At 39.7% G+C, this 27,089-nt stretch overlaps 1 protein-coding gene across 1 annotated transcript; it reads left to right on the forward strand.

Moving 5' to 3' along the window:
• Window positions 1-1,006: 1,006 nt before the first annotated feature.
• On the forward strand, window positions 1,007-26,136 carry TXLNG (taxilin gamma). Its single transcript, XM_082076289.1, has 10 exons — window positions 1,007-1,989; window positions 10,984-11,296; window positions 11,983-12,074; window positions 15,420-15,590; window positions 16,315-16,509; window positions 17,733-17,852; window positions 18,899-18,973; window positions 21,146-21,238; window positions 21,775-21,870; window positions 22,854-26,136. The coding sequence occupies exons 1-10, from the start codon at window positions 1,096-1,098 to the stop codon at window positions 23,172-23,174; spliced, it is 2,370 nt and encodes a 789-aa protein (XP_081932415.1). The 5' UTR covers window positions 1,007-1,095; the 3' UTR covers window positions 23,175-26,136.
• Window positions 26,137-27,089: the final 953 nt, after the last annotated feature.

Genomic DNA, 27,089 nt, shown 5'->3' on the forward strand with positions numbered 1-27,089 from the left:
TACAAGGAAGTTTATTACAGTAAAGGCTCATAGCCAGCAAGAACTCTGTGGTTCTTTATTCCATTCTCTCTTAAAGTAACTCGTGGTTAATCTTCACTCTATTTCAAAAAGTGCCTATTGGGGGGGGTGGAGGGAGCAAGAGGATTTTTTTGTTTGCTACATATATATACTTTTGAATAATGGTTGGGAGAAATTAAAAGTAATCTTAAAGCCCTATTTAAGGATTGCACAAGCCATTTTAGGATCAACCAGAGCATATTTGTATGGATCTCTTGGTAGTCTCAAATGGAAGAGCAGTGTGGGAAAAATCCTAAAGCATCAGGAGGGGCCCTTCTTTCTTTTTGCAAGAACTGAACCAGTATTATGCATGTTTGTAAAAGAACAATATTACAGGGGGTGAGAAAAACTTCATCTGCAGATCAGGATGATACCCAAAAATGTAAAAGTAGTTTTCATTTTGAAATTAGTAGTTGAATAGTTCTGGTAAGTATAGATTTAGAATGCAAGGACAAAATCATTTGAGCATATATTCTGAAGTAGTGTTTAGGGAGGTTTAGAGGGATATTTTTATTCAGCAACCCCCTAAAAGAACATAAAGGTTCCCCTCATATTATGAAGAGGTTACATTTATTTCCATGGAAAGCAGGAACATACGTATTTCCAAGATGTTTGCTTGCATCGGTTTGATTCTACACCAGTCCACCAGAAGACCAAGGCCCATATGTGCACATGAAACTGATGGTGGTTGCACACGTGCCTCTCAGCAGCTTCAGTCTTTCCTTCTGCAGGCTGCCACCCCTCTCTTTCGAGGAGCAATCCTTGAACCCACAGCAGCCTCCACACAAGCAGGAGCTGTGTGGCAAAGCAATGGCTTGGCCATGTTCACAAGGAGGGCTTATGACTCAAGGTGATTCCTCCAGCCACGCCAGCCCAGTAAGATTTTTTTACAATGAGTGTGGTGAAACAGTGGCCCAGGTTTCCCAGAGAGGTGGTAGATGCCCCATCCCTGGAGACATTCCAGGCCAGGCTGGACGGGGCTCTGAGCAACCTGATCTAGTTGAAGATGTCCCTGCTCATTGCAGGGGGTTGGACTGGATGACCTTTGACGGTCCCTTCCAACACAAACGATTCCACAATTACCTGTGCAGATGCTCTGTCTGCAGTCCAGGACTCGGCTACATTGCAAAGCCACTTCTGGCAAAGCTTCCTTGTGCAACTCAAGTTTCCCGACAGACGTCCTACTTTTGCTTGAGCAGCAGCAGCTCCGCCGGCCGCAGCCACCGCCCCGGGACGGCCCGCGGGACCCACCCCACGCCCGGCCTCCCGCCACGGCCCCGTCGCCGGGCTGGCCGCGTCTTCAAAGCCATGACACACGCAGTAATAATAGCTACAAGGAAGGCGGAACAAGGCTCTGGGCAGGGATGGGACCCAGATCCCTTCGGTGCCCGGCCTCTCATAACGCTACACGCCTGCGGCCCCTCCCGCACCTCCAACGCGCCCCAGCCCCCCAGCCCAGCCGGCGGGACTACATCTCCCGGCAGCCCCCGCGGCAGAGCGGACTACCGTTCCCGGCATGCCCTGCTGAGGATGGCGCGCAAGGGAGCCGCGCGGTGCGTGCTGGGGGCGAGCGGCGGGGTCGCTGCGCAGAGCACGCTGGGAAGCGCAGTCCGCCTCCCTCCGGGGAGCCCCCGGGCGGCTCCTCCACCCCGCCCGCCCCGGCAGGGCCTGGCGGAGCGGCGGGCAGGGCGGGCGCAAATCTTCCACGTGAGGCGGAGCAGTGCGCGGCGATTGGCTGCTGTCAGGGGAGGGGGCGGGCCCGCAGGGAGGGCTTCCGGCGTCCCTGGGTTCGGCAGCTTGTTTGGATGCTGCCGTCACATCATGGCGACGCGCGGAGCGGAGGCAGCGCGCGGAGGAGGTAGCAGCGGCAGCGCGGCGGGACGGCGCCACAGCGGCGGCGAGGCGGCGGCGGCCCCGAGCGCCAGCCCGGAGGTGAGGCGGCGCGCAGTCGGGCCCGGGGGGAGGGCGCTCTCCTTCTCCGCCCCACCGGCTTGTGGTGCCTCGATCCCCGCCTCCCCCGTCCCCATGCGGCCTCCGCGCTCCGCTGCCGGCCAGCCTAGGCGCCCGGGGCTGGGGCAGGTAGTGCCCTCGCTGCTTCTCCACGCTCTCGGGAGCCTGCGCTGCGCAGGCCGGGCGCCGCTCCGCTTCCCCCGAGACCGGACCCGTCGCTGCAGCCGCGGGTGCATGTTGGGGGGTGTCTCGGCATCGCCGCCGGGCAGCCGTGCTCGCTTGACGGGGGCTGGGGGTGGCTCTGCCCCCCTTGCCTTCCCGCTCCGGCCGCTGGCGGGGAGCTCGGCGGGGGCGGGGCAGTCCCTGCCTCGCGCGCGCGGCGGGCCGTTGGGGGCGGCGGCACGTGGCGGGGCCCGGTGGGTGGGGACGGGGGCCCGTCGCGCTCGCAGCTGCGCGGGCAAGGGTCTGGGCGGCCTTGGGGGCCTTTGCCGGCCTCCCGGGGGGCTCTGCTGGGCCGTCCCCCCTGCCCTCGGCCCGGCGAAGGGGCTGCGGCCCGGCGGTGTCGGGCAGCCCCGGCGCCGCTGCCGGCACTTGGCGCTCGCCAGGGCGAGCGATGTGGCTGAGGTGAGAGGTGCGCCTGGCAGCGGCGGGGGCTTGGCCCGCCTGCCCCCGCTTGCCTGTCCCCTCCCGCCTGGCCACCCTGCCTGGCTCCAGCGCGGTGGGGGGAAGCCAGGGGTGGCAGGAACGTTCCCTTACCCTCCGAAATAGGTAAAAATGACCTTTTCTCTCCTTATCTGCCGAAACTACACTGAAAGCAACGGTGTCCTGGCATCCTTGGTGACTTTACAGTAATTTCTTTTATACGTCTTTCTAGGAAGACCCGAACAGCAAAGACATAGAATGTGTAGTAGTTTTCTCGGAAAGGTAGTATCACCACTAGAGCGTTTTACATGACAGAACCGCCTTGGTTATCTCATGTGCCACTTTGGGATCTTATCCTGTGTCCCTGCATAAATTCAAGTGGCTTTTTTGTGGTAACTTTTTTTTTCTGACATATAAAAGATAATAACATCCCAGAAATAGTAACTCTGTGGTGTTGGTTTAGTTTGGCTTTTGGAGAGAGATTTGGGAGGCTATGGAGCTAGTTTTTCTCCATGAAGACCTATCTTTTCTGCTGTGTGTTTTCTGAAGATTTTACTAGGAAGTGGCTTTTAAGTAACTTCAGTGTCCACTATGAAAGCAGATGGTGATGTTGTTTAAAAACTAAAAACCAAAACAAAATGAAAAAAACAGCATCTCCACATAAATTCCATTTGACTGTGGGTATATGAAATAAATGGTGGCTTGTGACAGGGAATATAAAGCAAATTTTCCTTTGAACTTTTTTTGTGAATTAAAAATCCTTCAGCGATCTCTTGCAGATTTCCCTCCCCCTGCCTTGGTACACAGGAGCTTCTTTATTTTTAGTTTCCTTGTGACCTGTTTGCATTGGGAATTCAGAACTTGTCTACCCTGCTTTTTCCAGAAATATGCTGTGGATGACTAGAAAACGATTAGTTTTATAGTAAAGAGGAAGTGAAACCTCATTGACGGAAGTGATTCATGCTATATTAAATGTTTTCTTAATTATCACCTGTCTCAGATGCTTGCATTAAAGAAGGGCTAGTGAAATGTGCAGCACTTGCCCTGCATATAGGTGCGCTGAAAGTTTCCTTTTAAGCTTTGGGTTACTCCAGTGAAATTTTTGCTAGAATTACAGGAAGTAGGGGTTTATTATTTTTTAAGCTAAAACAGGGCAGAGATATTTCTAATTTGGTTTTGGAACACAACAAAGAAAAATGATACAAATCCAGCCTCTTTGTTTTGTTTTTTCCTTTGTGGTTATGTTTGAGGTAAAAAAAACAGCTATTTTTAAGAGCAGGAGTGTTTTCATGAGGCCACTGAAAGAGAAAGAAGCATGGAAAGGGTAACTGAAAAAAGTAAGGCCCATAAGCAATAGCCGTGTGAGAATATAAGTGAAACAGTATCAAAGACCATATTTTGAATGTAAGGCCAACAGCAGTGGAATTCTATTGACTTTTTATAAATATAAAATGCAGGTTTCCAAGGCAGATGTTGCTTAATCTTCCTCCTGCTGTGTTGGGACTTCTAACCTTGTGATGCTTTGAAACTAATGATGTGCCATACAGCAAGTGCCTCACTCCAGTATTTTGAAAGTAGATAAATGAGTGCACAGAACATAATTTTTAATGTAATGACAGAACACGGAGGAATGTTTGTTTGAAATTACTTTCTGATCTTATAACTCAGATCTTAGTTCAGTGGGGAGGCCACCTCAGGGGCCATCATGTTTTCAGAAAGGTATAATTAGACTGCATGATGATTTAGGTCAGTGAGCACAGTATAGAGAAGTACTGCATGGACAAATAATCTTAATAAGCTAGTCTTTGTAGTCACAAGCATATGAGTTATTGTGTCTAAACCAGTGGATGAAGGTGCACCTGCTATAAAATTCAAACTCAAATTTTGTGACAGCCCCAAGTGCTAGTTTTTATGGAGAAACCATGGATAAAATTACTACCAAGAATGACTTCAAACTGATTTTCAGCACAATACAGTTAAGTTACATGAAGTATCTGTGCTGAGGAAAAGTGTATTATAATACATGCATGTTTTCAAAGTAAGTTTTCTTGTGTTAGCAGGTAAAAGTAAATTGCTGGAATGCAAGAAGCCTGAAATTTGTTATAAACAATAAACATTTATGGTAAATATGATGTACTTTCTGCCACAATATTTTTTTAATGTAATTGATCAGGATAGGGGTGTAAGGCTTATATTCCAGTTGTGTGTGTGATAAGTTTGAAAATGTAGTCAGAGGAACAGTGTTACGCAAATGGTCTTTTCTGGAGCCTGATGCTGAGCTTTTTTTTTTTTTTTTTTTTAAAAAAAAAAAAAATTAGATTGTCTTACAGTTGTGAAAATCTGTTTTATGTACATATGTTTGTTCTAAAGCTTCCAGAATATTTTTTGAAAGTATTAGCAATTCTGAAGGTTAATGTTGTGAGACTCTTTTCACAGTGTAGGCCACCTGCTACTTTGGGGAATGTAGGAGATGTCTAGATAGATTAATGCTAGTGCTTGCCTTTTCTTTTTTTTTTCTGGATAATTTACTAACATTTAGGAGAGAAAGAGTGGTGTTGTACCTACTAGTTATAGTTTCTTTTAATGAGAGCTACAGAGAGGTGTTTTAGGTAGGGAAGATTGCGTATGTGTGTGCGCAGGAGTATACAGTATAGTTACACGTATCACCAATAATAAATGCAGTATATTTTTGATAACACTGTATGTTACAGACTTTTGTAGCTACTAGAAAAAGAAAATAAGTCTGTTCATGATACATTTTGGCCTGTAAGTTCTGCCTAGGTGTCTGTTTTGTCCTTATGTGCAGCACATGTTGCTGAAGCAGTAGTGTTTGAAGAAAAGTTGGCTTAGGCTTTTGTGATCATAGCCATATTTCATATATAGGACACCTGTCTTGCACTCTCGTCTTTTAGGTATGAAGTAAGGTAGAGCTTTCCCAATGTGTGCCTTTTTGATCAAGGTACAGGTTGAGAGAACAGGGCAGAAGACAACAAAAACATTGGGGTGAGCAGGAGTGATGCCCTACAGGCATCTTCAAGTTGTTTGGCTTGTAACTCTGTCTTAAATATCTTGAAGATGATACATTTATTCAGAAATATCAGCACCTTGTAAGAGCTGGTTTCACAGCTAGATAGGTGGTGTCTTATTTTGTAATGGCAGAGTTTTGAATTGTGATAAATTTTGTCATTTTATGAAGTGGCACATTATCTGTGCAACATACCCTGTGTATCACTGAAAAATCTTTCTAGGTGTGTGTAACAATCTAGTTCTGGTCTGTCACATTATAAGCCAGCTATAAGCCACACTATAAGCCAACTGGAGGTTGGAAGCCAGCTGAGAGAGCATGGTAGCAGCTAGAAAAGGTGATGGTTATTTCAGTAGAAGGTGTGTGGTGGTGTGGTTTTGTTTTGTTTTTATTCAGTCAGTACTGAATCAGCGCTATTATACAATGTGCTGTTGGAAGTTCTCTACTCTGGCTGGAATGTTAGAATGAGAAGTTCACTGGTCTGATGAGCACATATTTGACAAGATAGAGATAGTAACTGTGGTTGTTCTGACCATTGTCTCATAAGAGGGGGGCAATTTCAGTGATACTAATGTGGTTTAGTACTTAAAATTCTTCATGTGGATGTGTGTTATTGCTACACTCCAACTTGAAGCTTGATACAGATCAAATCTAAAACTATCTGTAGTTAAAGCATTTTAAAAATGAGTCTAAGAAGGCTGTTCAGACTTCTGGTTATGTTTTTAATATCTAAAGCGGCAGCTCACAGCACTAATGGAGAAACTGTTAATCATAATCAGGAAGTCATCAAACTGTTAGTGTTGTAGCCCCTTTCAGGCAATAACAGACTTCTCTTGTTTAAAATGGAAAACAAACACTTCATAATCCAGGTTAAATACAATAGAATTTTAGTATGTTGTGTCACTAGAGTCAGTTTGGCTGGAACTTATAGACTACAACTTGATAGAATTTAAGGGGTGTTTTTTAAGGTTATTTTTTGTATGTTATCAGTTTGGTCTAGCTACTGGTAGAACCACGTCTTTAAATACAGTATTCTAGCTTGCAGTCATCAATTTTTAATTTTATTTAAGCTAAGAAAATTGTATATTATTACAGGAACTGTCTGCTGCCACACTGAGCTTTGGTTTTGCAGGGAGCGTGCTTGCTTGTCACTATGCTTGACTTTGTTCCATGTTCACTGGAAAACCAAAAAGAAGGTTGACAAGTTCTCTAGTTTTTTCACTGTTGCTATTATTTTCAAATATATTTGAGAGGTACAAGACACTTGTACAGAAACCTTTTTCTTCAATTCAGTATTCTGATAGGTAATTTCTGCCTTCCCTGTTAGACTTCAGAAAATGAGTCTAAAGTTCTGAAAATCCTTGTAGGTTTTTTGACAAAGGATGGAGAATACTCAGAGTTGAGAAATTACTATTGTCAGTAAAGAACTGGACTGACACCTAATTTGACTTCTACAAAAAGCTCTGCTGAATTAATGAGGTGGTGGAGTCTGTGAAACTTCCAGATGCTTGTCAATTGCCAGCTCTGAACTGACAGGTGTTTCGGTTACTTTGATGGTTTGCTACTAGAGCTGGGCAGTTTGCAACTTACTGGTCATATATACATCCCTGACAGTAGTTGTTATTTTTACCCCAGAAATGGCTGAATTTTCTCAGATGAAAGCCAGTGAAAAACCTGTGTTGCCTAAATGTGAATGAAGCAGTGCTTCTTGTGAATGTCATCTTGCTGACAGTGTTCAGTACCTCAGTACTCAGTGTTAACTACCTACCTCTGGTGAGGCAAAGGTATCTTCTGTTTAGTTACTTGTGCTCTGGCTGTGATTAGGTTGACTTGTTTGTTTGGGGCTTTTCTGGTTTTGTTTGGCTTTTTTCTTTTTATGTGTGTGTGTGCGTGTTGTGTTTTGGTTTTTTCGTGGTGTGTTGGTGTTTGGTTTTTTTTGTGGTGGTGTTTTTTTAGTGACTCTGGTGCTTTGGCTTCTTTCCAGACATCACACTAGCACTTCTGGTTGGCAAGACTGACTGTTGCTGTTCAGTGACCTGGGTTGCGGTACTGATCTGGCTATAAACTGTGTTAAAACAAGTTGCAGGAATATTGTTGCTAGCACAACAGAGGCAGGCATGAAAAAGAGGAATGAAAGGACAGCAAGAGAGCCGTTACAGCTGCTGTTCCATGTGTAACCACAGCCAGTCAGGCCTTCTCAGCTCCTTGTTCCTGGCAATTTTGTGCTCCGCTTTCCAAAGAAAATTTTGAGTCTTTTTGTGGATTTCAGAAAGTCTGGAAATACAGTGCTAAACCAGAAACTTGAGTTTAGAGCAGATTTCCCCTACTTTTTGCCAAGCATCTTAGGCACAAGTGTCTGAATTGGAAATTCACGTTCTTTGCCATAGAAAAGCTTGCAAGTTTCGGCTGTTGCGCTGGTAGTGCATTTCTACTCTGGTATAATGTTGTGTCCAGGTACCTTTAATCTTTCTTGTCTTGTCAATATAATGTGACACAGTACCTTCAGCTTCTGTTTGAATTGTGGTTTTTAGAGAAGATCTGTGCCACAGTTTCAACCATTGGTACCTAGAAAAAGATTAGGTGAGCTCTGCTGTTTTCTCATCTCTTGTCCCATTTTAAGAAGCGTATCGTGTTTGTTAAGCTGACCCTAAGCTTGGGAGGGGTAAGCCTTTCCCATGCCAATAGAAGCCTCATGGTTTAAGGCAATCTAAATAAAAAAAAATTGCATTTTACATCTCTAAAAAGTCACCTGTTAAATGACATTGGCATTGGTTATTTGTTACACTAATTCTATTACTGCATTACCTTTGCAAGCATTTATCAAGTATGTTGTCTGACATGATTGGGAATTATAAAACTGCAGTCTGTTTATATTTGTCCATAAAACAGGTGCATCATTTCCACACTTGTAAAGAGCAGCACAAAGGGAATCTTCCTTGATAAGTCAAAAGTTACTCCTTAATGTTTATACAGATTATTTGCAGTTTAAAAGCTTATTGTCTTTTGCGAAAGATATTATGTGAATTCCATCTTCTCAAGAATGAATCAGCCCTGAGAATAAGGTCTAAAGCAAGGGACTTGTTTTAAGTATAGAGAACAACTAAGCTGTTATGTATTTTTTACAATATTAATGCTTATCTGTTTAATTATTTTTAAATAACTCTTCCAAGCATGCTGAACAAATTGGGAGTTGAAATACATCTCACAATATATTATTAGTGTTGGCTGCATTCCTTTGATGTTGGCTAATTCCTTTTGAAGAGGAAAACAGTACATCTGTGCAGAATATAAAACCGGGCACAAACTCACAGCTTTAAGAATTAGCACATTTTTAATATATAAGATAATCTGAAATAAATTTGTGCTTAAACAGTATAGCTCTGCCTGTAAACAAGCCCGTTTTTTTAATAATTTGTTGTGGCTTAATTACTTTCAGTTAACTGAAAATAAATCGATGAGAAAGGATGACTTTGGCAATAAAACAAGTTCAGCTCTGCTTATCATACTTTTAACTATGTATGGATGTTGTGAAGTAGGATTGCAAGTAGACAGCAAAAAAATACACTATTGCCTTCAAGTATTGTCCTAAGTGCCAGTCTCTGTAGTGTAACAAAACAAACAAAAAGACACTCAACCAAACACCCTTGAAGTCCTCTTCAGCCTTAAATGTTTCTATGAATTGAGAATGTTGTTCTGGCGATTGAGAAAGGAGTCTGGTAGCTGCTTAATAAGCTATGGAGTGTTACCATTAGGTTTTCTGCTCTAAAATATGGATATATCACTGCAGTGTTAAAACAACTGGTGATGTTTAACTTTTTGGTTAAATGATTAAACATTTGGGGGTTTAAGAAATCTTTCAGGAAAGTTCTGTTTAATTGAGCAGAAACAATGTATGGTTAAAAATCATAGTGTCATGGTTTAACCCTAGCTGATAACTAAGCCACACACATCCACTCGCTTACTCCTCCTGGTGGGATGGGGGAGAGATTCAGAAGAGTAACAGTGACAAAACTTGTGGGTTGAGATAAAGACAGTTTAATAGGTAAAGCAAAAGCTGCACACACAAGCGAAGCAAAACAAGGGATTCATTCACTGCGTCCCATGGGCAGGCAGATTTTTAGTCACCTCCAGGAAAGCCAGGCTCCATCATGTGTAATGGTTACTTGGGAAGACAAAACCATCACTTTGAACATCCTCTCCTTCCTTCTTCCCTCAGTGAAGCATATACTGAGCATGATGTCATATGTCATGAAACATGTATTTTGCCATTTGGGGTGAGCTGTTGCAGCTGTGTCCCCTCCCAACTTCTTGTGCACCTGGCATGGAGTGAGAAGCTGAAATGTCCTTGTCTACTATTCCAGGCACTGGTGCCAACCAAAACATCGGTTATCAACATTATTCTCATTGTAAATCCCAAACACAGGACTATACAAGCTACTAGGAAGAAAATTAACTCTATCTCAGCCAAAATCAGGACACGTAGGTCCTAGGATTCCAAATCTGAAGCCAGTTAATATTCACTTTTTAAATTACTTCATAGATGTCAATTTTAACATTTCAAAATGGATGTGCTCCTGGTCCTGTTTATCGTTCTCATTATAACAACAGATCTTCTCCAGTCATGAGCTGACAATTGTATGTGGCATTCTGATTGAAGTAGTTCAAACTTTTACCCTACCTATGTTATCAAAAAAATGTATTTTTGGATTTCTTTAGGCTTCCTAGAGGTTTATTTTTCCCCTTCTTTCTTGCAGTATGTCTCTTGAATTATTTTAAAACTGGTATCTTCAGTTTTCTGAAACCCATATGAAATGGTTTTAATAATTGTGTCCTCCTGTCTCAATTTCTGTACTGTATTTTTCAAATAACAGTACACAAAGATAGGTCAACTCTTGCTGAGTTTTAGATTTAGTATACTTTGTGTTGATTTTTGAGATACATTTTTAGGAGCTATGAGGGAGAAATGTTTTCATTTGAGATTGTGTGCTTTAACAGCTGAGATGGTAGCCAATTAGTTTTTGAGATTTAAGAACAGATTTTATTTCTAGAGTATAAATGTTTTTGCAATGACAAGGTATCAAAGTTTTTTTTAAGAGTAATTAATACTTCAGGCTGTTGTGTGATGTTTTTTTCATCAGCTTTTAGGCTCATTCTGTGTACAGTTATTGATGTACTTAACTACAATGAGTATCGTCTTGTATAATGGTGGAAGTTTACTCTTATTTATCCAGCAAAGGAAAGGTGCAAGTTTTTATTTTAAATACAGTTGCTTGCCTATTTACTTCCACATCTTCCTTTCCCTTCTGAAGTTGGTTGGTGGTGCAATGGAAGAAACTGGATCTCCGGAGACAGGAATGAATAACCAGGACCAGCTGATGAACAGCAAGTGCAATGAATTGTCCTATACAGCGTCGCAGCACACGCAGTCCAACTGCTTTGGCCTGGAAAGCACGGGCCCATTGGAAGAAGCTGAATATATCACAAAGAACAGAAAGCACCCAGGGTCCACGTGCTGCTCTCAGGAGTCTCGTGAGGAGACTCCTGGGAGAGAAGAAGCCCGTACTGATCCACCCGATGGCCAACAAGATCCAGAGATTGAAAAACACAAAGAGAAAACTTTGGGTATGTTTTCTTTGGCATTTGCATTTTTAAATGGCTTTAATATTTTTGTAGTATAGCTGTGCATTTGCTGTATATTTGTCTCAGGTTTACTCTATAACCAAAACTTGTCATCTTTAACAGGATGTTCAGAGAAAATGTGCACTTCTGCTTAGGAAAAGACAGTTGTTAATGCATATATAAGAATCCTTCAGCTAGTAATGCTATTTTTACAGGAGCTCTAATAACAATTTGGTAATTACTAATCAGCTTTTTAAATTTTTCATTATTGGATTAACTTTTAAATTTGGGATTGTGATGTTCAATGCTACCAGAGCACTGCTGATATTTAAATTCTAAAGGCTTATTAAAAACACTTTTGTGAATATCCTTTATTAGCAAAACTTAACCTTTTAAATTTCACTCTTTCAGATTTTTGGTTTTATCTGTGCTATAAACCAAATTTTTTTGTGGTTGTAAGATAAAAGTAACTTTTGCTATCCAAGTTGTGTAATGGCTCATAGGCAAGACAGATTTATTCTTACTGTGATAAATTCTCTTTTGTCATCCACTAGGATTATGCAGTTATCAAACCAGAGAACAACTTAGCTCACACTAATTTCTGATGGTGCTATATTTTACTTCTAGAGGCAAGCTGCCTTTCTGGTATTTTTTTTTCTCAACATGGTTGTCTTTCGTGTAATTCATAGGAAAAGAAGTGCTATTATTAATGCAAGCCTTGAACACACTCTCTACTCCAGAGGAAAAGCTGGCAGCTTTGTGCAAGAAGTATGCTGATCTGGTAAGTAATGTGTAAAGATAGCAGGAGTTATTCATGTGTTAATATTGACTCTGGAATGCAAGAACTTCTAATACAGGACAGTTAATGATTTTGAATATTCCGCAGTGTTGGTAGGGAAAAAAAAACTTCAGGCTTATTGCGAGTATTGCTTCAGCCAAACTTGCATGTAGTCATTTCACTTCTACATGACTGCCTAAATTCAAAGGAAAAATAGGCTATGATAACTTTTTGTTAACTTGATGTTGGAGGATAAAATCAGGATCAACAGAAAAGCTAAGAGTTTCTTTTGGGAGTAATTATTGTCTTAGTTTTTGTCTTTCGATAGTGCTTTTGTGCTAGCATTTTATAATTTATACCCCTAGGATAAAGGGAAAGAACATACTGTGCTATAGAGATTTGAAAAAAAAGTTCAGTTATACTTAACTCTTTAGCGACTTGGGGGGGGGGCAGGGCACGAGAAGTTGGAAGGAACTAGATTTAATTTTGCTTTATGCTTTCTGATCATGCAAAGGAACAGATTAAAAAGTATGCATTTCTTCAGTAACAAACAAAAAAGGCAAAATGTTAGCAGTAATTGATTGTTAGGTGCATTCCCACACCAAATAGGAGAAATTAAAATTTATCTATATTAATCGATTGCAAAATTAGAAAGGGAAAAAAGGCTCATAAGTTCACTTTTCAGAGTGTGGCTGGAGACAAAAATGCTTGACTTGTTCATCTTGAGGCAGGGACAGGCAAGAATGGAAAGCCTGGAAATACTGTGTGTGTATGTTTTCCCACCATATTTGTAGTTATAAAATGAATGCAAAACTAAAGAGATGACATCCATAGAAGGAAAATATTACACTGTTGTTAAGCTGTTCAGTTAAGTGTATTATATATGAAAATGTTTCTGAAAATGGCATAATGGTTGTACAACAAGGCATACCGCTTCTGAAATAAATTTACTTATTCTTTGAGATTAATAATGTCTCCAGAGCTTTGAGGATAAGCTAGCAAGTAGTGTTTTTAGTCAGAGAAGCAATACTAATTACTTAAGAACAGGCTTAGATTAGTTCTGTTTAGGAAATCCTGAGTCCTCCTTGGAGGTCTGTTTGTTTTTGCTTTGTTTTCCTTGTTCTCTCTCACATGCACACTCTTGCTAACATGAGTGAATTTCCCACAAAACCAGCAGCTTCTCTAAGAAGTTACTTTCATTTAAATGAGGAACAATACTTCCATAGTGCAACTCAAGGATGGAGAGTCCACCTAAAAATGTGCATTCATATTGTGAGAGAAAAATGCAGTAAATGAGTTAGTTCTTCTGGGCAATGGCTTGTGCATGTGATACCTTTTTTGTTTGAGTGGACGTCTTCCATGTCAAATCACAGTGGTGTGACGATGGCTGACATGAGGAGCTAGATTAGGGTGAATTCCTCACTTCTGCCGAAAGAAAATAGTGGGCACCATCTTCACTTTGGGTTCCCTTGTTGAAGGAGAGATCTCAAACCAGTTAGGGAACAGCCAGACCAAACAAATTGCAATTTCCTTCAAGAAGCTTGGCAATCAGGAGAGACCTGTTTGCAGGTTTGTTCCCCTTCCAGGAGAGGATCCATAGTCTGTAGGCAGAGTAAGCATTCACAGTCCACAGATAGTCACCATCCTAGAAAAGTTGCTGTCCCCATGATGCTCTGAACTGCTGGGAAATTGGGTGGGAGCTTGTCTGGGTGTAACGGTAGCTCCGTCTTAGGTGAATGAGTCTTAGAGGTACTCTGTTCCCCTTAGAAAGTTTAGGTTGGATCTGGTTGTGTTTCTTTTAAGATGCGTTCTTTTCTTCATGACAGTGGTGGCGAACCACTGGCATAGGCGTCAGATTTAATGCCAGCAGAGGTTTGAGCTGTTAATGACAGTGCACCTACAATGCTTTTTTTCTTTTTTTAAAGATTCATCATCTTTAAAGCTCACTGTCAGGTTTTTCAATCGTGTCTCATGAAAAGGACTGTACAATGAAGGTAGGAATGCCTCTCTCCTGGCAAAAGATCTTCCACAATTTTTATTTTTTCTAATTTGGAATCTATCAGGAGATCAGTTTGTGATGCAGGAAGGTTTGCGTCCTTGGTGATATGTCTCACACTGGCATACTTTTAGGGGCCTGAAGTTCTGTAGGTATGCGAACAGCACAGCCACTTGAAGTGTTTTTTCTGGCAACTCAAGAAACAGTCTTTTTATGTTTGAGTATCAAAATATTCCCTTAACATACCTTTTCTCAAAACTAGATTAAAGATACATTTAATTTACTGTTGTCATGGAGGTCCTTAATTTTGTTTTTTTTTTTCTTTTGTGCATCAGCATTATTTTGAGCTCTTTCAGAAAAAAACAGTATTGTATTCTTTTCTGTCATGGTGATGTTCCTTGTTGCCAGCCTTCTTTTCCTGTGGTGTCCCGAGGCTGAGGCACTATCTAATAAGGAGCAGTGTTATGCATAACATTGTTACCTGCTTTACAATAGAGCAGATTCTAAATAATACGGTTTCTCAGGGAGCCCAAAAATTGTGTGTAATGGAACTTACCCTCAACTAGATATTAATGGAAGAAAATTCTATTCACTGGGTGTTCCTAGAACAGATTTTGAAGTCAGCACTGTATACAAAGTTTAATAGTCTTCTACCATCTATACAGCCTAAAGGAAATTGAATGAACTTTTTGCTTCAAATGCTTGAGACTACAGATCACTTAAGTCATCAAAGTCTGAGCTGTGCAGCTTTAATAGTATTTGACTTGATTTGTTAGGCCTGCTAGTTTTATCTGTTCCTTTCTGAAATACTGTAGCATTTTAGAAACTTCTATCAATTACTGCTTCATCTGGTAGGAGCTCCTGCTGACAAGAGCAAACTCTGTACAGTTCTGTAGGTTTTTTTTTTTTTTTGATAGTAAAAACAAGACCTGTTGGATAAACAGCTGTGTGAACCTTATAGATAAGAGAGTGGAAAAAGTTGTGACTTGTTGAAAAGCTGGTCTCAGCTGGCTTTTAATTTTATCTGCCGCATCCTCCTTTCTCAGGCCTAGTCCTACGCATTAGGTGAATGCAAGCTGATAGGCCATGGTCAAAAGGTCTGTGGTCCCTGTTCCTCAAAGGCAAATGTTTATTAAGTTGGAATTTGTATATTTTCACCTTCGGTCCTTAACACATCTAGAATTGTCTGTAGGATGATGGGAGCTTCTCTTAAGATCAACTTGGGGGTCTGAATGAAATTATTTCAGTTCCTTGCTTTCATCAGAAATGTTTAAAAGTTTGAATGTGCTCATCTAGATGCATAAAAATAGTTTCACCTATGTTTATTTAATAAATATACTCTCTAATGTTAGTTGGAGGAGAGCCGGAATGTTCAAAAGCAGATGAAGATACTGCAGAAGAAGCAAGCACAAGTTGTGAAGGAGAAAGTCCACTTACAGAGTGAGCATAGCAAGGCCATCTTGGCACGTAGCAAACTGGAATCTCTCTGTCGGGAGCTACAGCGTCATAACAAGACTTTGAAGGTTAGTTTATTTACATAAATTACAGTGCCAGTGGTGGCAGAAGTATTTCTTAGTGATTACTGCTCAAAATAAGGACTGCTGCTTTTTACTTGCAACTTTATCCGTTACCTGTACCTGCAGAAGATGAGAGGCATGTGGCATAAGTGTGCCTGATTTTAAGGTAAAGAATATGGGGGAAGTTCAACTTACCAGGTTTTTTTTTCCCCTCAGACTGGTTCATATTACTTGAAGTATGTGGTCTTGCCGTATTCGTTTCTGGGAGCAACGCTCATGCCTGCTGGAAAAAATAGCACAAGTGAAATAACAGCATGAAATGGCAGGGTATCAAAAAAGGCTTAATTCTGTCAGAGTATAATGGATGGGAATGAAATGGAAGGGAGCCAAGAGGTTCTTTTGTGTGAGGAGGTTTCATTATAATATCAATGCTGTTTTTAACAGCTGGGTAATTCTTAAGTTTGCAAAGGTATTAATGTAGCATCTTAGAATACCAGCCTCTGAGTAATGTTGGTAGTGGTAAGCACAAGATTCTCAAAAGTTTTGGAATTCCTAGATTCTTTGTTTCATGTACTTCATATGGATAGTCACCATATAGCATGTTATGATTGTGGCTTATGTTAACTCTGGCACCATAGAACTGTACAGAAGTAAATTATTGCCATTGTTTCTCACTCAGATATGAAAAATGTGCATGATTTGGCTTTAACATGTTGATCTCTCATAAAAGGAAGAAAACATGCAGCAAGCTCGTGAAGAAGAAGAAAGACGGAAAGAAGCAACTGCACACTTCCAGATTACACTGAATGAAATTCAGACTCAACTGGAACAGCATGATATACATAATGCCAAGCTCCGCCAGGAAAATATTGAACTGGGGGAAAAACTGAAGAAACTCATTGAGCAGTATGCATTGCGTGAAGAGGTGCTTGCATTATGCTTTTAATGGGATTCTGGTAGTTCCTTAACTGTGAGGATCAGATAATTATTTAAGGGGGAGAAGAAACCCTACTAGTTTACAGCAATTGTATCTACATATTTTAAATTATTCTTTCTACTTCACTACTTCGAAAAATTAAGTAGTCGTTTGGCCCTCTATCTGCTTTTCCTGTCTGCGTATCTAAATTCAAGATGCATTGAAAAAAATCTTTCACAGTAAAAACTGCTGAGTAGAAACAAGTTGTTCAGAGATTGTGGAACCTCTGTCTTTAAAGGTATTTGGAATTCATCTAGCCAAGGTTAGAGCACCCTGATCAGACTTGTTTGAGTGGGTTTCCAGAGGTTATTTTCAATATAAATAGGTATTGGTATTTGAAGTTCTTCTAAAGTATAATTTCACATTATAATGGGAGAGGTTATTGGAGTTATTTGCCATCTTATTGGTTTTGGTTCATTAAGGTTACGGGTTTTTGGGAAGGTCCTTTGCATATGTAGCTCCTTCTTGTTGGCATAGAATCAGAATAAGCTATGTTTTAAGAATATATTTGGACTGATGTCATGGAAATGGCTGTAATATAGGGCTAACTGAGCTAGCTTTAATTGGCACCAGTATGTGAGCCTAGCCAGTCTGAACTATGCTAGTGGAAAACGGCCAGTTCTCCTTGTCAAAGAGAGAACTAAGCTTCAAGGAGTTCTACAGCTAAGATTAGTTTGTGAGTTCTTAGTTGGCACAGGATGTTTGGAATATAACTTCTCAAGTGGGTTTTTTTGTGTGTGTGTTTTAAATGTGGATCAGTTAGAAAGCTCTCTGTAGACTTGTTCCCTACCTTTTGTGATCGTGTAATATTTGCATCTACAATGAGATAATTAGAAGTAACAAAGTAAAATAAGGATTAGAGGTAGGTACACCAACTTTAGAAGAAAGGATGCAGACTACTTGTTACAGAATTTTTGAAATGTCTGGTGTGAAGTGACTGACCGTACTGTACCAATGTAATAAAATATGCATCTGGCTTCCATGAAAGACAAAAGTGTAGATATAATGTATGAAGATAGAGGGAGAAAAAAGGCATGTAAAACGATCTTTTGCTGCTTTTTCTTTTGCATGAAACTTCTAAACAACATGCATCTCCCCATATGCGCACACTTACCTTAATTGACCATTGAACTGTTTATATTTGACAAATATAATTTTCTTTTTTCCTTTAGCATATTGATAAAGTGTTCAAACATAAAGAGCTGCAGCAGCAACTTGTGGATGCCAAACTTCAGCAAACTACTCAACTTATTAAAGAAGCAGAGGAAAAACATCAGCGAGAAAGGGAGTTTGTAAGTGAATTCTTTGTATGTTAAGAGAAATTACAAAACCCACCAAACAAGATTTTTCATTATTTAAAGTAAAATAAATAAATAGCAAAGCAAATACAGCAAATTGAGGGGACTGTCTTCTGAAAGGTAGGATAGATATCAAGAGCGAGACTGGGATTTGTGTATGATGCCTGCAATATTAATGTCCATATTTACAGGCAAGTGATGTTATTGTTTGCTGGATATTATTTAGATTTTCCTTAGACTGGGAGATGTCTTGAACTGAAACATGAAAGGTACTTTCTTGTAGTCAGGAGTTGTAACTTCTGGTTTTATGCTGTAGGAAATAACAAATGCAAAATAGAGAGTATGCTTTTCTGAACTGTCTGTCCCCAGAACTATGCCTGATGTCTTATTTTTATGTTGGTAATCAGGAATTTACTGCAGTCTTCCAAGAAGTTTGCTTCCAATTAAAAAATAATACTTAAATGAAGATTTTTTTTTTTTTTACGCTCCTTACATATTTGTAACTTCTAGGCAAAAGCCTTACTTTTCCTGTGTAATCTTAAAATGATCATCCAGTATTGGATTGTTCTGTATTTTTAGAACATAATTTTGGAATCAGAAGCTGATGAAAATCTCTTCAAAGATGAACCTACAAAGTGGTGTCAAGTTGAAGCAAAATTGGTTTGAACTAGTCTGTAAAGTGACTGGAGAAATGGAGGTGGAAAATAAATTAGAGAGGTTACAAAACAGTCATAGATTACATACAGTTTGTTCATGAACTACTCATATAAATTTAGCAGTTCAGACTTGCTACAGAAATAGAAACATTGACTCACGCTACCAATCAGAAAAATGTCTCAGTAAAAAATCCTGCATGCCAGAACATGCTTTAAATTGTATATATGAAAGTGTAGTATAGTAATAAAAGAACCCATGTGAGCAAACATGGTTGAAGGGCCCTTAAGTGTTGTTAACCTTTGTTCATTTTGCCTCATAGATCAAGTTAAGCCATTCTTAGGAGTACTTGCTTCATTATATGGCTTTTTTGCATTGTTTTTTAGCTGCTAAAAGAAGCTACTGAGTCCAGACACAAATGTGAACAGATGAAGCAACAGGAAGCTCAGCTGAAGCAACAGGTATGTATATATATATATGTATATATATATATATTTTTGTATGGCACGATCTTTAGTAACAGCTGTTCCGAAAAGAAAATACCCAGAGGTTTGTGATTGTAGTGAATGTAACACAACATATGAAAGAACATTATAATTTATTAGATACAACACACTTGTGAAAAGTACCTGGTATTTTTTCGAGTAAGTCTTAAATTTAATTTCCAATGGTAACTCTTCAATTGGTAGCTCTTGAATAATGAAGTACAAATTGTAAAGGCTTGCCATTTTGTACTTGCTGTTGAATACATCTGGAGAGTACTGCTACTGGAAGATGCTAAACACTGAGTTGCTGGAGTTAATATCCTTTAGTAGTGTTAATATCACAGAGACTAGAGTATATGAAGGCTTAAGAATCTATCTATTGTGGCGGCTAATTTACCATTCCTTGGCTTCTCTGAAGCCATTCTCTTTTCCAAAGGTATTTATTTATATATATATATATATTTATATTTATATATTTACGTCTATTCAGGACCCGAGAGGCCCTTTTGACTATGAAGAGTTAGGTGGGGATTTTTGTCCATGCAGGTTTTAGAATTTGTTCCTTCCTGGTTTCCATCTTGTCCTGTCGTGGAGGATTGGGAGCAAACAATGTCATGTTTATCCCTGTAGTTATTCAAATTTAGTAACCTGAGTGTCTCTGTCCACAAAAAACTGCTGTCTTCAGATGGTTTCCTTGCTGTAAATGCTACAGCAAAATACCCTCTGAGAGTGGAGAGATGGTCTCCAGTTTTGTACTGTGGTTCTGCATCACCTGCAGTCATTGGCCACACAAGAGCTCAGCATGAGGCAAAGGGAGATGGCAGGTTCAGCTGATGTCATAGCATCTGAGAAGCAGTAGCTATTCCTTTTATTGCTTCAGTTTTTTGAGGTTTTGTATTCAGTCTCCTTGCAAGCTCTGTTTCATGCCCTTTTTCATGCTTACTGTACCTAATTCTCTTCCAGGCTTTCTAATGGTTATATTAAAAGTGGATGTGTGTATTTAAATGTAATCACACACACATATCTCCGTTGGACTTGAACGCAATAATATCCAGATTGTCCCAAATAGTTTTTTGCCACGCTTAGTCTTTTATGATTTTTTCAAGTTGATTACCCTTTATTTAAAATCCCACTGCCTTTTTCTAATGCTTTTTAGTAGTAACAATGTGTATAGTTTGTGGTTTCCTGGGACTGACAGCTTTTTGTAGGACGAGATGAGCTGGAAAGTTCAGTCACAATAATGGCAAATAGTCACAATGTACTGTTGACAAGCTAGATAATTTCTGTTATGAATTTTCCTCTACTGTTAGAGTAAAATACAATATTTTGTGCTTTGTGTTGTATTGTCCTGCAACCCTCAATGTAAGAATGGAGAAATCTGATTACTCTTCAGTTGGAGTAAGAAGATACTAGTAAATGGTCATGTATTCTTAGAACATCAAATCACACACTGATAGTATGAGTCATTTTAATATGAGCCATAACCTGTTTTTCTTAAACTATGTTAATTAAAGAAGGAACAGCAAAATATGTTATGATTTACTTTGTGGTGCAGGGCAAGAACATTTTATGTAATCAAATGTCAATGCTCTTCACTTTTTTAAAATGGAATGCTTTTTGCTCTTAAATGAATTCCACGTCAATATTGACTTTCCATGATTTTTCTTCACTGGGCAGATTTCATAAATTGTGAATCTGTATTTTGATTTCCGGAATGGATCATGTTTATTTTGTCCCAGACTTGGTTATTAGCTTTGGCTGGTTAAGGTGGAAAGGTCTTTTTTAAAGTTTAATTTCAGTAACCATATGCTGGATTTCCTGTGTATGTATATATGCCCCCTTTTTTTTTTATTTTTTTATGAGATAGTGATGAACTGTGATGTTTTCCAAGATTTTATTAAACATAATATCCTTTTTACTTCAAGATATATTGCTATTCTATAAACATAGAACTCTCCTTTATTAATATAATTCGAATAGCATGCTTTCAGTCAGGTTTTGCATGCTCCTCAAAAAGAAATTGTAGGGTAATATAAAAAAAATAAAGTTCCTCTTCTGCTATTTTGAGTTTAATTTTGCCTCATACCTTAATATTTTTGTGTTTGTGTACAGCTCTTCAAATTAATGTTCCTTCCTCTTTTCCCACAGCTTTCTCTTTACATGGATAAATTTGAAGAATTCCAGACCACCATGGCAAAAAGTAATGAACTCTTTACAACCTTCAGGCAAGAAATGGAGAAGGTATCTTATAAGATTACTTAGTTTCATAACAAGTAATATAAAAATGCATGCTGTTAGTGGGATGCATTTTAGATTTTGTAGCAGTATTTCCCTTCTGAAAATATATGGCGTATTTTGACATTTAATTTGGATCATAAAGTAGGGCATAAGAATTTGTCATATTATGGAAGAGAAATGTAATTTTTCTAGTTTTTGACATTTGCATAATATCTACAACCCAATTTCAGTGTTTTATCAAGGGCATACAGTACTTCTGAGTCTTTTTGGCTGTGTTCATGTTTTAAAACTTATTTCCCTGGAGCTTTTTATTAATTGTACTTGAAGGTTGCTAGTCTGCTGCTTTTAAGAATTAATCTTTTCCTTGAACACAGAATCTGTATTTGTGGGGTTGATTTTTGTGCAGAAGGATTTTTCTGTAAAGTAACTTGTTCAAACTGGGCTCGGGAAGTAACACTAAGAATTTGAATTTCTCATGTAAACCTACCTACATTGCAACACAAGCCACAAAATTAAGTCTTTTATTTATTTTTTTGTAGATGACAAAGAAGATAAAGAAACTGGAAAAGGAAACCATAGTGTGGCGTACAAAGTGGGAAAACAACAACAAGGCTCTTCTGCAAATGGCTGAAGAGGTAATTATCTTTTAAGCACCAGAATGGCTGAAGTAGAGTCTGTGTCCTGCAGAACTTTGTACAGCTTTTCAGTTTTAGAGAACTAGAAATAATACACAGTAGCCCCTTCTTGGATTGCCTGCCTTATGTTTTCTCTTGTGTAAATGGTACTGCTTTACTTAGACACGGAAAATAAAAAGTTGCTGTATAAATCTAAACTCCTGAGACAACAAAAAATTCAGCTTCATCTTTCCTTGCTTACTGTTTAATTGGTGGGATAATGTGTATGAAATCATACCAGCTGAATGAATTTCCTGTATTTTAGTATGCTGAGCAAAGGTCAATCAGTGCAGCAGGCCAACATGAAGGAAACAACCTGTGCATAAGGGACCAGTTATTTTCCCACACTGCTGCTGCTTTTGAGGTCGTGAGGTGCCATTACTTAAGCAAGAGAAGAGCTAAAACGGTTTTCACACAGGCCCTAGGCACACAGTCCTGCCTACGCTGTCTAATGTTCAAGTATATTATGTATGTTCTTGCTAAACCCTGCCAGGTCATATAGGTTCTCCTATAGTGCTGCTTATCTTCCTCTGTCCTTTGAAGGAGTTGGTTGGGAGAGCTGTGAGTATGGTACCGTCTGACCTGGATTCTGCTGCTGGATTGTAGATTTCCCACTTGTAAGCCCTTCTGCTCCCTCTAGTTCCCCTTATTTGGTTATGATTGACTGCTTTGTCAGACTTCATATTGGGATCCTCACCAATATGCAGCCCTTGGTTACAATGAGTGTTATGCAGTTATACAGTTCTCGTTGCTTGTTTCTAAAGCTGTTAGTTGCCACTCCAGTTTAGACAAAGCATCTGAAGTGTGATGGTCAAGGATGCTAGAATTTGACCTACTGGATTAATTGGGGCTTAATATCTAGGATTAAATACTGATGATTCTTTTCATTAATTTAAGAAAGAAAAAATCAGCTGGATCACAGAGCTTTTTTTTTTGTCCTTCAGAAAACAGTGAGAGATAAAGAATACAAGGGCTTTCAAATAAAACTGGAGCGTTTGGAGAAGCTATGCAGGGCCCTTCAGACAGAAAGGAACGAGCTGAACGAGAAGGTGGAATTCCTGAAGGAGCAGGTTTCTCTCAGAGAAGCAGACGTGGATCTTGCTGAGCAGGTGTTGCAGTCCTGCACGCTCAATTCCCACGAGGAGCTGGGAACTCCCACTGACACGGAACCAGGGATCCAACCCGATGTGGAATCACTTGCAGCAAATAGTTCTGAAAAGACTGTCTTGACAAGTCCTGTTCCTGGCACTGAATCTGTAGACTAAAACAAAGTGTAAACACTGTATCGAGAGATATATTTTGTGTATAACTTTCTCTGTTGGTGGTAACTATTTGGTTTTGTGGTGAAAATTTTCTTACTTTTTCTACCATATCTGTATTTTCTTAGAACTACTGGACTTATGTGGTACAGGAAGCTGCATAGCAGCTTTAAATAGCTTAAACTATAAATTTTCCACAACTGTGTTGCACATCTGCCTCATTTTTTAAAAGAAAATATTTTTCCATAAAAGGATGCATATGCATTTCCTCCCCACAACACAAATCACTGTCATGGAAGACCGTGTACAGATACAACATCGTTCTGGGGAAAACAGTGACAGCATGTCACTTTTTTGGTTTAAAGAACAACATTCTAATTTTGCTCGTTGATTTGCCACTCAGTATACTAAAGATTACCAATTTTTCCCGTAAATTTACCTACATAAGGATTTCTAATGGCCAGTAAAAAATGTCAGCTTTCCCCTGTAGTACGTTTTCGTATATACGAATGACCAAGGTCCGGAATATAGTAAAAGATAAGTTTAAAGGGTTTTATGTACTTCATGGTATGAAAAAAAACATATTTGAAATACATTAATTTGCAGCTGGTGAAACAGGGTGTACAACTTTTTGCAGACTTCTCAGGGTTGTGTTGTGAAGGTTAGTTTGGCCTCTTTGCCCTGCCTGTGAACATGTTAAATACGAATGCGTGAGAAGATGTACAGCAATGTTGCAGAGTGGAATTTTGCAGTTGTGTAGCCTATTGCACAAGTGTTGGTCACGTTCTTCCCTCTGAGCTGCCGTGTGTCCATCATGTGGGTACCCTGACCAGAGAAATCTGTCACTGTCTAGATGAATCTCTGGATTATCCGAAGGGCTGGAAAATAGACATTTACTGCCAGAAGTGTGGAAAACACAAGTCTGTGGCGTATAGGCTTTCTCTAATAGCCTTTTATGCAATGTGTTTAAGTGTTAGTTAAGTGTATACTGGTTAATTGAACATGTAGATTCAAATACTCTTCCTGAAGTACAACATGGAGTTTCTTGCACACTCAACCTCGAAGCTGTACCAGTTGGCAGCGTGCCTTCCCAGTTAGGTTGTCTGGTAAAGATGGTACTTACATACCACAAGCAAAGCTCCCTTGTTGACCTTAATCCATATAGTCTTTTCCTAGAAAATTTGATATTCATATTTTGACTTCCTGAGAGAAACCAGGACCGATGTTTATTTTTTGGCAAGACAATGTGTGAAATAACTTCAAGCTACCCTTAACTTTAGTTACCATGTACTTATTTTCTAGCTTTGGTTGCTGTAGTTTTAAGAAATACGAGCATGTGTAGCCTTTTCTGGTACTTAAAGTTCTTTGCACTTACTTGGGAGGTGGTTTCTGAATCAAGCACATCTCTCCATGAGCTTCCCACCCTCGTTGCCCTTGACAGTTTAGTGGCGAAATTACTTGAATGTTCAGGCTGCACTGAGCTCCTGATATCCTTTTCCTGTAGTGATGTACATTGAAATAATGTAGCTGTCTCTGAAAGAGAGTAAGGTTATGTGAGGCCTGATAAATGTGTTTTAGCCCATACCACTGAGAGGAACTGTGCAAAACTGACATTTCTTAAATGGTGGAGCAAATGGGAAGCTGGCCGTCTTTCTCCTAAATGTGTGCAGGTTTTGTGTTTGTGGTCCAAGCACAATGCAGGAATGAAAAGAAGGTAGCAATGAGCAGTCAGGTTAGACTCAGAGCTTTGAAATGTTAATCATGCTAACCATATAGCATAAAAATACTGGAAAGGAGTATTTCAGACTTGCTTTTCAAATTACTTGCTTTATAGAATCAAACTGATTAAAAAAAAAATGGTTGTTGCAAGAACTGGTTTTCAGCTAACACTACGCATGAAGTAATTTTCCTGAGGAAAAGTGAAAAACTTTGTATCTGATGCATTATACCCTTGGCAAGGTAGGACATGCAGTTTTCTATTTTGACAATTTATTATTTGGACATTTGTATCTTTAACAATTCTTTCTATAGTGCTTATTCTATGTGGAGGCAAGAGAGAATTTTTGGACCCTGATGAAGAATATTTTAAAGGGCTTTTAGAGACAGGACATATGTATAGACCAGCAATACAAATATATTTGTTACTGACTTTACATGTAAATGATGCAGAACATCCCAAGTGAAAGGCTTTTAAAGGGGGGGATATCTTTCCTACCCTTAACACACCAATGTCATATCAACTTCTTTGGCCAAGGTGAGCTGGACTTTGCTTCCTGAAACCAGTCAATACAGTTTCATGCATAGCTCAAAGAGTTATGTTAAAAAAAAGGAAAAAAAAAAAAAGACAAATTTCTATAAGGGATAAGCTCAGCACTCTAACTGATCTGCCGTACAGCAGGCTATTGCACTGCCAGTCTGCAGCCAAATTGGCTCCAGTAGGGTTTTTACATAAACTTGTATTAATGCCTTTCTCCCACTAACATAAACTATTTAACCTGGGCTGTGAACTGATGTAGCCTGAAATGTGTATGTCTGGTTGCCAGAACTCTGGGGCCTGATTGACAGTTTCACCATGATAAAGCTGCAAAAGGCTAAATTATATGTGATGCAAGATCCAAATATTTGTATGCGTACGCAAGCAAGTTAGGGCTGTATCTCTAACGTTTTTTCCTTCTTTTCATTACACCTGGTTATGTTACAGTTCAATTCTCAGGTGTTGCAGAAAATCTACCTCTTTGGACTGTAGATGGAAATAACTGTGAAAAAAGTGATGCAGAAATCTAGTTTGTGCTAAACACACTGCTTTATTTTTACAACCCATGTCTGCTTTCATGAGGAAAAATGATAAATGAACAGGCAGTCTTTGTTTTGCTTTTCAAAAACATTTTGTAGAGATTTTTCACTAATGTGAATCTGAAATTTTATCTACTCGATTCTGTATAGATTAAGTAAATAAGTATGCTTAATATATTGGACTCTTGAGTTTTTCTTTAACATCATATTCATGTCTTCTGACTGGATCTACTGAGCTCATTGTTTCTGTTGGAAAACTGGAGAATGACTATTAAAAGATGTGAAGTTTGAGTTCAGGCCCTACTGTTGGAGTGCAGGGTGCTGTGACAGGCTCACGTCCATGAGCCACATGTGACAGGCGGTGGCCAGGACAAGCCAGCGGGGCAGCGTGTGGGTGAAGTGCTGCCGCACCAGCACCGGTGCAGTGAGGTGGAGGGCAGGGTGGGCAGAGCGAGGGCTCTGCCGGAGCCTGTGGCCGCCTCCTGGGGATTCTGCCCCTCCCTTTCATCTCCAAAAATTTATCTGCTTTAGTTCACTTGGGTGCAGTGTGACAAATACGGGGGTGGGTTTAAGTTCAAAATGAGGTTGTCTAGTAACTTAATCAAGTGCTCCCTATTCTGTCATACAATGTGGGGTCATTTCTTACTAAGGTACAGTTTTCCTAATAACGTTAAGTGTTCTGTTTGCCTCTTTTGACATATTCATGAACGTTTGGCAACTTCCCTAATCTTGCAAGAACTGGTTTTGAGTTCAGTTTTCCTTTAAGTATATTTTTTTCTAGGTAGCACATAGAATTGTTTTACAACAACATACTATGATCTGCCCAGTGACTCTTTGAAGGTAGAATTAATTTTTTTTCATTTCAATAAAATTGTTTGCTTGTTTGAAGACACCCATTTCAAAAAAGCTGAGCAATGTAGGTCCTACCCGTGAGCCTTTTGGAGAGCTGTGCCAAGTATTATGGAAACCCAAGTATGTTGCCTGGTCTCGGTTGCTCTCCTGGCTCAACTTGTTTGCTCCTTCAAAGTATTCCCTCACATCTGAGACTTGTCTCCACAAAAGGTGCTGCCTCTGCCCCTGTAGAATATCTCTACTATTTCTGTCCTTCTGGTGCATATTGATATAGAG

This window comes from Streptopelia decaocto (assembly GCF_964273445.1).
Source record: "Streptopelia decaocto genome assembly, chromosome: 1".
NCBI lineage: Eukaryota > Metazoa > Chordata > Aves > Columbiformes > Columbidae > Streptopelia > Streptopelia decaocto.

Bases quoted from the DNA above. Each gene is read 5' to 3' on its own strand.
- TXLNG (XM_082076289.1), top strand. From the start codon at position 1,096: ATGACCTTTGACGGTCCCTTCCAACACAAACGATTCCACAATTACCTG. The intron at 17,853-18,898 runs GTAAGTGAATTC...ATTGTTTTTTAG, and splicing joins ATCAGCGAGAAAGGGAGTTT to CTGCTAAAAGAAGCTACTGA. The intron at 21,871-22,853 runs GTAATTATCTTT...TTTGTCCTTCAG, and splicing joins TTCTGCAAATGGCTGAAGAG to AAAACAGTGAGAGATAAAGA.